General features: G+C 50.4%; 1 protein-coding gene across 1 annotated transcript in view; it reads left to right on the top strand.

Moving 5' to 3' along the window:
- Positions 1–276: 276 nt before the first annotated feature.
- The window catches only part of LOC311244783 (hyaluronidase-4-like), a gene marked incomplete at both ends in the record, with an annotated part of 92679 nt that continues 79797 nt past the window's right edge, over positions 277–13158 (top strand). Inside the window, one exon of the mRNA XM_084334470.1 lies at positions 277–394. Coding sequence (XP_084190596.1) covers positions 277–394 — 118 coding nt within the window. The remainder of the gene's footprint in view (positions 395–13158) is intronic.

Genomic DNA, 13158 nt, shown 5'->3' with positions numbered 1-13158 from the left:
TTAATCTAGATTAATTACAGAAATTGTGAGACTAATTAGTAAAAAGAAAATTAATCTATTGACAGCACTAATATTATGCACTGCACTTCAAGGACCTTGTGTGAACCCTGCTAGCCTGCATCCTCTTTTTTGCTGTGCTATACTGAGGGTGGGGAGGGGGGGGGGGTGCTACATCAACTCAAGGGACACTAACAAACTGAACAAGCTGGTGACGAAGGCTATAGCTCTGTGGTGGGAGTCGAGTTGGTCAAACTACAGGTGGTGGCAGAGACGAGGATGAGAAGGAAGCTGGCTGCTCTCCTGGAGAACCCTTCCCACCGCCTCTACGAGGAGCTAGCCAAGCTGAGGAGCCTGCTGACCCTCACACTCATACCCACCGACACTCACTGCCTCGGCCAGTCCTTTTTGCCATCAGGCTCCACGATCATGAACTGCTGCCAGCAGCCAGAGGACTATAACGGCTGCAGAACTCGAGAACTATTAGAAATGTTTCGTTCAAAAACATCAATTCATATGATAAGAAATGTGGAGGGAATTTTTTGAATTGTCACGTATAATTCTATAATCTGCACCTGTTCGATCAGTCTTCTGTTGAGAGGATTGGATGATGTTTCACTGTCAAACATTTCTGCCCCAAGGGGAAAGTAAACCAACCCGTGGTACTTATTATTGTGTGTGTGTTGGAGTTGAGTGGGGTTCCTATCCCTGGCCACGCCCCATGCTCTGCCAAGAGAGGTCTGGAGAAATTCACAGTATAATATATATATATATATATACACTGTATATATTATATATTGTAAATGGGGCTCTTTGGCCTAGAAATGGCTGTCTGACAGCATTACTGCTTTTTTGCAGACATGGGAGATTTTTAACCCCTTTCTCTGTCTTTCTGAGTGTATATATCGATATAGACATTCCAGTGACCTTCTACCTCATACTGGACATGAGCACCACCGGTCCCTTGGATCAGCTTTATACCGCCTTCTGTCTGACCTGTAGCGTTGAATCTTACCTGCTCTGCCTCGACCTAGTCTGAGTGGTTCTCATGCCCCCCGGGGCAAATGGCCCTGAGCCATCGCCTTGTATCTCATCCTGTATGCTAGTCATCATGCTTCTAGGCTCTGTTGTTGCAAGGCAGACAAATAAACATTAGCTAAAGAAATTGAACTCAAGGAGAAATGTGCATATATGGAGCAGAATACAGAGATAATGGGTCTCATTCACAGACGGACTTAAGACCAAAACATTTCCTAGCTCCACTTAAGACATTTTTGGGCAGATTTTGGGATTCACGAATGGAAGGATTTAGGAGCGCTGAAGAGCAGTCGAAAGTCGGACAGACTGGTGTGGGCCGTGTTCTTAAGGGCTTTATTTATTTATTTGTGTGTGTGAGTGCTGAGGCAGGTGGCCAGGAGCAGTGTTCATTTTGTCAGCTATTTAAAAAAGTGTTAGTCTTAGTCATGTCTCAAATGCTCTTTTTCGTTTTCATCATATTTAGTCACCTTTATCTATCTTTCGTTTAGTCGAGTTTTAGTCAACTACAGGTCTGAGCATTTTAGTTTTAGTATTTTTTGTTTAGTCTCGATTTAGGCTTTTTTGTCTCGCCACTCAGTTACAGCCTCATAAGTTGGCGTGAGCCTTTTCTAAACTAAAACAAGCTAACCTTATTGCGAGCAGGTTATACTTATGTAAGCTATTTAATGTGTTCTATTGTGGTGGATCAACATAATTCACCCATGGAACTATGTGTTGGGGATAAGGGTTCCGCAGGGACAATATTGTTTCTTACTTTCCTGTCGGCAAACGAGTTCCTGTTAGCTAGCAAGAGTGTTGACATTGAAGTTGATGTTGAATAAACGTTTAGCGTTGTCTTTCAACACCCCACCTCTGACTCCTATTCTTCGGTGCTACACAATGTTATTATTGATGCTGACATTATTACGTGGAGTTGCACGCCCTCTTGGGGTTTTGTTTTGGGGAAGAGTGGGGCACGCGCCTGTGACAGTTTGGTTGTTGTGTTGTGGAGTGGAAAGAGGAAGGTGAATAAAACTGTTATGTTGATGATCAGATATCAATTCTCCCGTGATTTAATTTTACTATAGTTTGAAAGTATAGGCGGATTATTCCTCGGTTACACTGAGACCCTGTTGCCCCGCCATTGTTCCATTAAACCCATGTTAGTCACATTAGTGTCACATGATCTCCATTAATGTGACGTCTCGTCTCGTTGTCGTCAGGGGGAAAAGCTTTGTTGACGACCATATTTAGTCATCATTTTCGGTGACAAAATTAACACTGGCCAGGAGCAACAAGACGGTATAAATATGGAATATTAATACAGTCTATTCCACTATAGCTATAGTGTGCTGTATGATGACAATACATTTGAATCTAATCTAATTGTGATCCGTCGCAAAGCGCTTCAGCACTACCTGTTGAATACAGGATCAGCACATGCAATGCAGACCCTTGTTTTGCACACGGCCCTCGCATTATAATGAGGGGTGTGTCTGTATGCAAATTAAGTATACGAAAACGCGCACACGCGGTTCGCAGCTGTTATCATTTTGGCGAGTTAAGACAACCTCTCCACGCATTGGTTAATCCGGGGGTAATTGTCTGCTTTCTCTTACTACATTCCAAGGAGGTTGTCGTGAGAGAAATCTTAAGACAATGTTGGTGAATGAGGTCCTATGACTCTGTATTCTCTGGGAGGTGGAGCCGCCTGTCCAGAAAAAGATGGATTTCTGGGAGAACGAAAGCTGCCTACATACTACATGAGTGGTGAGTATAACAAACTATAATAACACCATACCTATCCTTTTAGCATATTGAATTCATAAAATGTTTATATTTTTTCAGTTTACCTTTACTGAAAATTTGTTGAAAATGCTACAATGTTACTTAACCGCATCTGTGCTGCCATGTTTAGTCACAGTGCAGCCATAAAGATTTCCTTCTGCAGAAAAGATTGTTTGATTCCTTTTCCGCAGAGATGCTCACAAGGAATTTTTTGCTGGTCCAAGTCAAGTCTCATGTTCTTTTGGTCACAAGTCCAAGTCAAGTCTCAAGACTAGCTCCGTAGTAGGAGTCGGGCTGGTGAAACTAGAGGTGGTTGCAGAGAGGAGGATGAGCAAGAAGCTGGTCGTTATCCTGGAGAACCCCTCCTACCCCCTCTAGTGAGGAGCTAGCCAAGATGAGGAGCATGTTGAGCCACAGACCTTGGCCAGTCCTTCGTGCCGGTGGCCATCAGGCTCCACAACCGCGGGGGGATGGACTGCTGCCAACAGCTGGAGAACTAACGGCGGCAGAACTTGAGAACTGTTAGCAATGTCTGACTTTTAAAACCTCGTAACCTTGTTATGACCACGTGTGGGCCCTTTTTAGGACGATTTTCCCACCGGCACTTTGGCTCAGGTGTGCATATTTTGTAATACAATATATATATCGAATTAAAGCCCCATTTGTTGCCTGTTGATAGCCCTTTCAGGTGATGAAATCCATTCAGCAGTTCTCGAGTTACATGCCGATATTTGAGGCTTGTGCAAAGTACACGGTATTGCGCAAAATACCACTCCCAACTCTTGGGGCTATGAGAACATGTAAGGTTATTCTATAACCCTAGTTATATGAGTATAGCGAGCGCTCTGCTCTTAGTGGAACTATCCCTTTATCCAATCTAATATTGAAAATAACTTTCACATGTACACACCCCTATTCACCTCCGCCTGGCCACACGCACATCCGCTCCCACATAAGCGGGGTCGTGGCCACACAATCAGCTCCTTCTCAAGTCTTTCACCACCAAAGGAGAAGACCGTGGGGTCCTCAGTGAGTCAGAGCAGAGCGCTCGCTATACTCATATAACTAGGGTTATAGAATAACCTTACGTTATAGATCGTATAGCTTACGCTCTGCTCTTAGTGGAACACAGGAGCTGAGCAGAGCAGAAGCTCGACAGATGTACTGTACCCGCTGAGGCCCCCCACAACCATCAGAACCGGGGCGGACCCGAGCCCCCTGGACCCCCCTAGTGGAGGACGGGAGAGAATCGGATCCGACTGTGCGAAGAGGGTTTAGCACCTCAAAATGCATAGGGTGAGCAGACCGTGGGACTTACCTTCACTCAGAAGGACCCGCGACCACCCAGGCGCGCATCCCACATGCCACCAGGGAATGGACTGGAAGCAAAAACACCCCCAACAGCCCCCAACATCACAGGGTCGAAGGTCAAGAACCCAACCCCGTGGCAAGGCCGTAGCAGCGGAGCGCGGAGGGGGTCCCAGCCCTAGGACAACCTGAGGGCCAAGACCCCCTCGAAAAAAGGGGCCTGGTGAGGCCAACGAGGCTGCAGCATCGCGGCCCCACCAGAGGGTCACTGGTGACATCACCCCCCACATCGCCAGCATATTGGACAGGGCCCAAACAAGAGAAGACCCTTCCCCCCAGGCACGCCTCTCTGAAGCACTCTAGCTTACTGCACCTGGTATTCCAAGGGGGTCTCCCATCCAAGAACTAACCAGGGCCGAACCTGCTTAGTTTCCGAGATCTGACGAGATCGGGCATGTCCAGGTTGGCATGGCTGTAAGCCCCAAGAGGCTACCCCCCCACAATACTGTGGGGCCAGACGGCATGCCGGGGAGACAACCGGGGTTGATCCCTCAATCCAGGCAACAGGCCAGAACTCGACCTGTGCCTGGAGCACTGCGGACTAGACAGGCACCTAAGGGGTCTACTGTGAGAACATTACCTGGCGGAAGGGGTGTTCGGTATGCTGTGCACCATGTAATGACCTCGACAAACCCGACCCCCCATCCAGTGGGGTCGAGGTTCAAAGGAGAGGCTGACACAATTGGCAGACGTCATGAAAGATGCGGGGGCATACTCTCGGGCAGACGGGGTCAAGCCTGGCCTCAACCCGAGAATCGACTCTGCTACCAACACACCGGAGAACCAACCACCTCCCTATGTTTAGTTAACAGGAGGCGGTTGTTCCCTTAACCCACCAAGAAAACGTAGAAACATAACTGCGCGTATACACAGGCTATACAAGCGGTACAAGTGTTGCAGTTTTCAAAGGGTTAACCCAGGCCAACAGGTCGACGAGAATGAGTCCGGACCTGGGCCTGGCGGACCGGGACCTACACAGGGATGCCTAGAGGGGCTGACAGCAACCACCTCCCATCCCCGCCCAGCAACTGCACCTTTTTGTCTACTGTTTACTTTTATTCACATTTTCATATTCATATAAAAAACGTGTATTTCCTATATTTATTGTCTTTCTATTACCCTGCCCATACCTGTACCCCCCCTCACCCATGCTGCTATGACACCTGGATCTCCCCCAAGGGGATTAATAAAGGAATATCTTATTTTATTTTAAGTCTTTGAGGTCCAAGTCAAGTCTCAAATCTTTTATCACATCCCTCTCTAGCCTCTCAAACCCAGTGTAATGGTAACTGTAACTGAGGGGTTACAAAACCCTGACTGTATTAAAGATTGTGATAGATTAAACCACTGCTAGTTATGTACTTCAATTACTGGCCAGACAGTACATCTAATATATGGCAGACACTCATAATAACACGGCACTGACAAAGAAATATCATTTGAGGGTATTTATTATTATGCAGTAAATGTTACAGATATGAGAATTAGGGTCGCGCTTGTATGGCGAAGAATAGGCATAAAGTCAGTCAGTAGCATAAGTCAATGGGAATAGAATAATTCCTACGATGGGGTACTAGGCTAACGCTGCCTGGCGTAGAATGGCAATTATAGAGGGGGAAACACTGGTACCGCTGGAGACAATGGGGTTCCTCCCAGAGTTGTAAGCTCTGGAGGAGAGAGGAATGTTCGGATACTCAGTCTGATCAATTGAAGAAGAAGGGGGTTCGCGTACAGAATCCAGTCCTTGTAATCCAAAGCTCAGCATCAAAGCAATAACTGTAATCCAATTGCACTATAGCAATGATGATAGCCAGCTGGCTTCACTCCACGAAGCCAGCCCGAATGTAGATCCTCAAGGTGGTTAAATCCAAACGACAGTGGAGATTAACGATGCTCTTCTACATGGGTACGTTCCACAATCAATATAATCCAACCAATACTGGTTCTGCAATCGCCGCCGTCGGTTCCATGTGCACATGTCCAGTAGGTTCTCCGACTAGGCCTCCTCGGGTACTGGCACCAATGTATTTAGTCCACGCACCCTGGCTAAGGTCCACTAGCTAAACGAACGAACTGCTGGGTAATGCTGCACACGAACGAACTGCTGTTGGCACGATACACAATAATTAACGACTCTTTACTTCACATTAAGCTAAATCGAACTTGACGTTACTGCATTAAATCTGACACTTTACTATTCACTTCGCACGTGGTTCTCAACGCTCTGTTAGACAAACTGCTTCTCACTACATTAGAATCACACTGCGTGATGAACGATGAACTCAACTCTACTGGTGTTCGCACCTGCCGCGCTATATATACGTAAGTGGCTTTCTAGTGCCAAAACCAACCACTTGCCCGGAATCAATGCGCTGCCAAAGGCATGTCCTGACTTGCCCAGACTCACCCTTGAACCTGTCTGAGTGCGAGACTGCCTGGCACTGCCGTCAGGGGGCATTATCCATAAGGAAAGTGAATATTACTAGGATTTACACGCAGGCTTAAAGGGATATAACGTGTATATATAAATAATATACAAGGTATATAAAACAATAAATGTAGATTCTCAGCTTTAATCTGGCCCTTCACAACAGCCGCCTCCTAATTAGTCCGCACCTAATTAGTTAAGGGAGACAGATCAATAGTCCAGTCAACGGCTCAATACTTGTTGTGGGGAGTAGGTCAATCTACAAAGTCAGTGGGTCATGGTCGTCATCAGGGAAGTCAGGGAGCTCCGGCAACTCTATCAGCGTCGCCACGGGTCGGGTGTAAGTCTGCCCTTGGACTATGACTTCTGCCGCTCTGACTTTCCCATCGGCACCAGTAATCACTTTGCTTACGCGGCCGGCCGGCCATGTAGCTCGAGGTAGTGACTGGTCTCTGATCATAACGACTGTGTCCACTTTCAGGTTGTCCCTGTCCTTTACCCACTTCTGACGGGCTGGACAGGGTGGTAGGTCGCTTAGGAGGAAGCGGGCCCAAGAATGCTCGATCTGTGCTTGGTTGTGTCTCCACCTCCTCCGTCCGTTCCTCTTGTTCTTTCGGTACACCGTCTGAGGAGGGGCCGGTTCCGGCCGCCCCATCAAGAGGTAGCTTGGGGTGCTGGGTTCGAGGTCAGCTACGTCGCTTGGCGTGCAGCTGAGGGGGGTGGAGTTCGGAACTCCTTCTTCTTGAGCCCACTGTTCTCTCACAGGCCTCTCGTCTAATGTCAATAGCCTCTCAACGGGCTGTACGAGAGAGTGGCCTGTGTCGCTCACCTTTGTGTACAGGCAGCGTGTAGACGTGGGTTGGCTGGCAAGTCCGTAGAGGGGGCCCTGGAGCGTCCACCCCAGTCGGGTCTGAACCGCGACTGGGCATCCTTTGGGTCCGATGTGGGCCGCCTCGATTGGGACAATGAGGTCCGCGTGGTCGGAGCCTATGAGCAGGGTCGGTGTGGCGCCGTCGATGAGCGGTATAGGTAGTCTGCGTAGGTGCGCGTACTTCGCCATCAGCTGTGGGATGGGGTAGTTGTAGCTTGACAGACCTATGTCATGGCTTGTAAATGCCTTAGTGATGCTGTACCGCTTCTCGGGCTGCCCGACCGCTGCTATTGTGAATGAGACGTTCTTGCCCTTTATGGTTTTTAGGTCTCGCTGAATAGTACGGATTGTCATTGTTTCTTTGGTACCCCGCAGGCCCAACTGGGCTGCGGCGGAAGCGAGGAGGAGAGTCTTTTCAGACCCATCGTCGAGAACGGCGTAAGTGTCCAGGACCTCGTAGCTCAGGAGCACTCTGACCACTTTGATGAGCACTCGGGGGCTCCCGCTGTACTTGGGGTCTATGTGGAGCACTCCTGTTGGTCGGTTGCCTTGTCGGGCTAATCTTCGCTTGTGGGCCCCGCACAGTGATGCGCGGTGAGCGGCGCCCGCCGTGTACGCCTCACGCCACTGATCAATTTAGGCGGGGTTCAGTGTTTTGTATTCGTCGCACTGTGCCAGCCAGTGTCCGCCGTCGCAGTAGGTACATGCGATCTCCCATTCCTCTCTGGCGGGGGAGTTGTAACTCGGCGGTGGTGGCGCCGACTCGTGGTAGTACGGGTGGTGCCGTGGGTCCCCGTGTCTGCTGCAACAGTCGGGACACCAGGGGGTGGTTTCAGGACGGGTTTGTGGTGACACCGCCTCGGCCTGGTACATCACCGTGACGGGCCTACTTTGGTTTCCTGGCGAACGCTTGTTGCTCTCATGCAGGACCTCTAGATGGGCGCCGTCACACTTGCCGCATCTTTTCTTCAGGCGGCACTCGGCTGCCATGTGGCCGTGCGCGCAGCGGAAGCAGCGGCGTTTGTCCTTAAGCCACTGACCTATTTCAGCGGTAGTTAGGTCTTTGAAGGCGTCGCACTGTGACAGCTGGTGTTCACTGTCACAGTACTGACAGACAGCCTTCCACTTCCGTGTCATGGAGAGGGACCCTGTCGGCCACCCGCCCCCTGCGGACGGGTGTCCCCCAGGGCTCGGTTTTAGGACCCCTTCTCTTCTCCCTCTACACTAAATCACTGGGTAACATTATCACGTCTCATGGCTTCTCCTACCATTGTTATGCCGACGATACTCAACTCTTCCTCTCCTTCCCTCCCTCAGATATCCACGTCTCTGAGCGGATCTCGGCCTGTCTGTCCGACATCTCAGCCTGGATGACGTCCAACCACCTCAAACTGAACCTAAGCAAAACAGAATTGCTCCACCTGCCGGCCAAATCCTCCCCCCTAACCGACCTTTCAATCACAGTCGAGAATGCAGCTGTGACTGCGTCCCCGACCGCCAAGAACCTTGGTGTTGTCCTCGACGACCAGTTGAACTTCTCTGCTCACATCGCAGCGACGACCAGAACCTGCCGATTCCTCCTGAGCAACGTCAGAAGGATCCGCTCCTTCCTGACAAAAGAAGCCACCCAACTCCTCGTCCAATCAACAGTCATCTCCCGCCTCGACTACTGCAATGCACTGCTCGCTGGCCTCCCGGCCACTGCCACTAAGCCTCTTCAACTCATTCAGAACGCAGCGGCCCGCCTGATCTCAAACCTACCGAAGTCGGCCTATGTCACCCCACTTCTTAGGGACCTGCACTGGCTCCCCATTGCTGCACGAATCCGCTTCAAGGCCCTCGACCTAGCATACCGTGCGGCAAAGGGAACCGCTCCCGCCTACCTCCGGTCAATGGTCTCTAACTACACACCCTCAAGACCCCTACGCTCTGCATCTTCTGGCCGCCTCAGACCTACTCCTATCCAAGCTCCGGGAGGGTCATCAAAGAGAAGTCGCCTATTCTCAGTCCTTGCCCCACAATGGTGGAATGAACTACCCACCCCAGTTAGGACAGCCGAATCACGTCCAATCTTTCGCCGTCGACTAAAGACGCACTTCTTCAACCATTATCTGAATTAAAAAAAAAAAACAATAAAAAAAAAGAATCTAACCCTAACTAACCGTACTGTCATGCACTTGTCCTAATAAACTAACCTACACTGTAGCACTCAACACTTTGATGAACATTGTTGCTCAGCTGATAGAGTTGTGCCCTTCCTGATGGCTTGTCGTACAGAACTTGTAAGTCGCTTTGGATAAAAGCGTCAGCTAAATGACTAAATGTAAATGTAAAAATGTTGTGGCTCGTCTGCCGTGACACAGCCTCGGCTTGGTGCATCACGGTCACAGACCGGCGGTTGTCGTTGAACCTTCTCGGTCCATTTTTAGGGTCCGAGCCACCCCACACGAACGTGTCTAATCGTAGACTGCTGACCTCCTCGGCGAGGAAATCAGCCAGGTCTAGGAGGGATGGTTCTGGGCCGTGGGGGTCACGGTGGTCTTTCTGCCGCCGAAAACGCTCTTGACGGGCTGGAGGGAGCTTCTCCAGTATCCGCTCCTCGTTGGAATTTGCATATAGTTCATATCTCCCCTTCTCCTTTTGTGACCACAGCATCCCCACAAGGGATTGTACCTTGATAGAGAGGTCATCTAGTGCTCTATTGTCTTTGGCTGGGGGGAGGCGGTCGATATCTCGTATTTCTTGGATCACGTAATCCCATATGCGTCCATAGCGCGCGTCGAGGGCCACCAGAGCATCTGAGTAGGGGGTTCTTGAGTTCGAATATGCCAGCGCTATGTTATGCGCTCTGGGCACTTTAAGATGCTTGAGGAGGATGGCATATTTATAAGACTCGTCGTGTACATCGGACATTATAGTCTCTAAACACATGCGTAGTTCCGTATACTGTGCTCTGTCCTCACGCGTAAAGTCTGGGAACGTGGGTGTTCCAAGGTAAGATGCCATGGATGGCTGGGACACCGATGCGCGTAGGGGGAGAGGCCTCCTTGGCGAGTCTCCCCGTACGTGGGGTCGTGGGTTAGTGCTGGGTGGGTACCAGAGGCCGGGCCCCCAGGTACTGCTCCTTGGTGCTGACTGTGTATTAAACTCGCCCATGGGTTGGATCGGGGGTTTGTAACGCAGTGGCTCGGGGCTGAGGTCGGGGCTGTGCTGGGCCTCCTGGTCCAAAATACGTTCGTGCTGGTGGGCTGGATGTCCTCCATCGTCCTCCGCTAGATCCTGGAGTCTCCTAGTTAGTTTCTCGGCGACGTAGGCGGGATCTTCCCGTCGGCTGGGTTCCGTATAGACCGGTCGGGGAGGGGGCTCGGCGACGTGAGCAGGTTCTTCCTGCTGGCGGGAGATTTGTCGGGTAGGGGAAGGTGCCCTAGACCCGTGTCGTGATGATCTCCGTGAGCTCCGTGTGGAGGAGTGGGGAGTCGCCCTCTGGAGCAATTGCTCCATCATCTGCGCCTGCCACCGGTCTCTTTCCGTCTCACGCTGTGCATTGGCGACGTCGCGCTGTGCCTCGCGTTGCGCGTTGGCGCGGTCTCGCTGAATGTTTTCTTCAACCTGGAGGCGCCTCTCTTCCAGTCTGATGGTCATCGCTGCGTCAGCCTGGAGGCGACTCTCTTCTAGTTGGATGCGTTCTCTTTCCACTGCAGAATGTTCGCGCTCACTCTGTTGTTGCGCCTGGAGACGTTCTCTTTCCAGTGCAGAATGTTCGCGCTCACTCTGTTGTTGCGCTTGGAGACGGTCGCGCTCGCCCTGGATACGTTCTCTTTCGGTTGAAGCGGTCAGCGTGGCGATTAAGGCTTGCGCTAGTCTCTGGTCAGCCTCGCTGGGGGATGAGACTGATGGAGGTGATCGGGCGCGGACAGGACTTGGTGGGGACCTGTTCTCTTGGCGCGCTCCGAGGTCCATCTCTTGAGCGCTGCTCCTTGATTTCTCCCGCGCCCCGAGGTCCATCTCTTGAGCGCGGTACCCTTCTCTGGGGTGCGCGCCGAGGTCTATCTCGGGTATGCGCTCTTGGGTCTCTTGCGTTCCGGGGTCTATCCCGGTGGCGTTTTCTTTATCCTGGGGCGCTCCGGGGTCTATCCCGGTGGCGCTGTCTTTCTTCTTTGGCGCTCCGGGGTCTATCCCGGTGGCGCTGTCTTGGGGTATAGTCACGTCATGTCCCGCTTGTTCCCCCCCGTGAGCTAAGTCAGTTTCGTTTGAACCCACTGGGGTCTCTACTGGTGGGGCCGACAAGTCGATAGGATTGGACATGCTTAAACTATCAGTTTTATCCGTGCTTAACGTCTTTTTAGATAAGCTAGGAGGTAAAACGAAAGCGTAGTCCTCCAGGTGTGGAGGTGGCTGACGTTTGCGCCGAGGGCGCTCTAGTTTGGGAGAGCCGTCTGGAGAGTGTCCGCCGCTGGCCATATCAATATTAATATGATATTAAAGATTACTGATACCATCCGGCTCGAAGGACCAATTGTAACTGAGGGGTTACAAAACCCTGACTGTATTAAAGATTGTGATAGATTAAACCACTGCTAGTTATGTACTTCAATTACTGGCCAGACAGTACATCTAATATATGGCAGACACTCATAATAACACGGCACTGACAAAGAAATATCATTTGAGGGTATTTATTATTATGCAGTAAATGTTACAGATATGAGAATTAGGGTCGCGCTTGTATGGCGAAGAATAGGCATAAAGTCAGTCAGTAGCATAAGTCAATAGGAATAGAATAATTCCTACGATGGGGTACTAGGCTAACGCCGCCTGGCGTAGAATGGCAATTATAGAGGGGGAAACGCTGGTACCGCTGGAGACAATGGGGTTCCTCCCAGAGTTGTAAGCTCTGGAGGAGAGAGGAATGTTCGGATACTCAGTCTGATCAATTGAAGAAGAAGGGGGTTCGCGTACAGAATCCAGTCCTTGTAATCCAAAGCTCAGCATCAAAGCAATAACTGCAATCCAATTGCACGATAGCAATGATGATAGCCAGCTAGCTTCACTCCACGAAGCCAGCCCGAATGTAGATCCTCAAGGTGGTTAAATCCAAACGACAGTGGAGATTAACGATGCTCTTCTCCAAGGGTATGTTCCACAATCAATATAATCCAACCAATACTGGTTCTGCAATCGCCGCCGTCGGTTCCATGTGCACATGTCCAGTAGGTTCTCCGACTAGGCCTCCTCGGGTACTGGCACCAATGTATTTAGTCCACGCACCCTGGCTAAGGTCCACTAGCTAAACGAACGAACTGCTGGGTAATGCTGCACACGAACGAACTGCTGTTGGCACGATACACAATAATTAACAACTCTTTACTTCACATTAAGCTAAGTCGAACTTGACGTTACTGCATTAAATCTGACACTTTACTATTCACTTCGCACGTGGTTCTCAACGCTCTGTTAGACGAACTGCTTCTCACTACATTAGAATCACACTGCGTGATGAACGATGAACTCAACTCTACTGGTGTTCGCACCTGCCGCGCTATATATACTTAAGTGGCTTTCTAGTGCCAAAACCAACCACTTGCCCGGAATCAATGCGCTGCCAAAGGCATGTCCTGACTTGCCCAGACTCGCCCTTGAACCTGTCTGAGTGCGAGACTGCCTGGCGCTGCCGTCAGGGGGCATTATC

The sequence above is a fragment of the Notolepis coatsorum genome (genome assembly GCF_963971535.1).
Source record: "Notolepis coatsorum genome assembly, chromosome: 18".
Lineage (NCBI taxonomy): Eukaryota > Metazoa > Chordata > Actinopteri > Aulopiformes > Paralepididae > Notolepis > Notolepis coatsorum.
The sequence above is the reverse complement of the archived record's forward strand: the minus strand, read 5'-3'. Positions and strand labels throughout refer to the sequence as shown.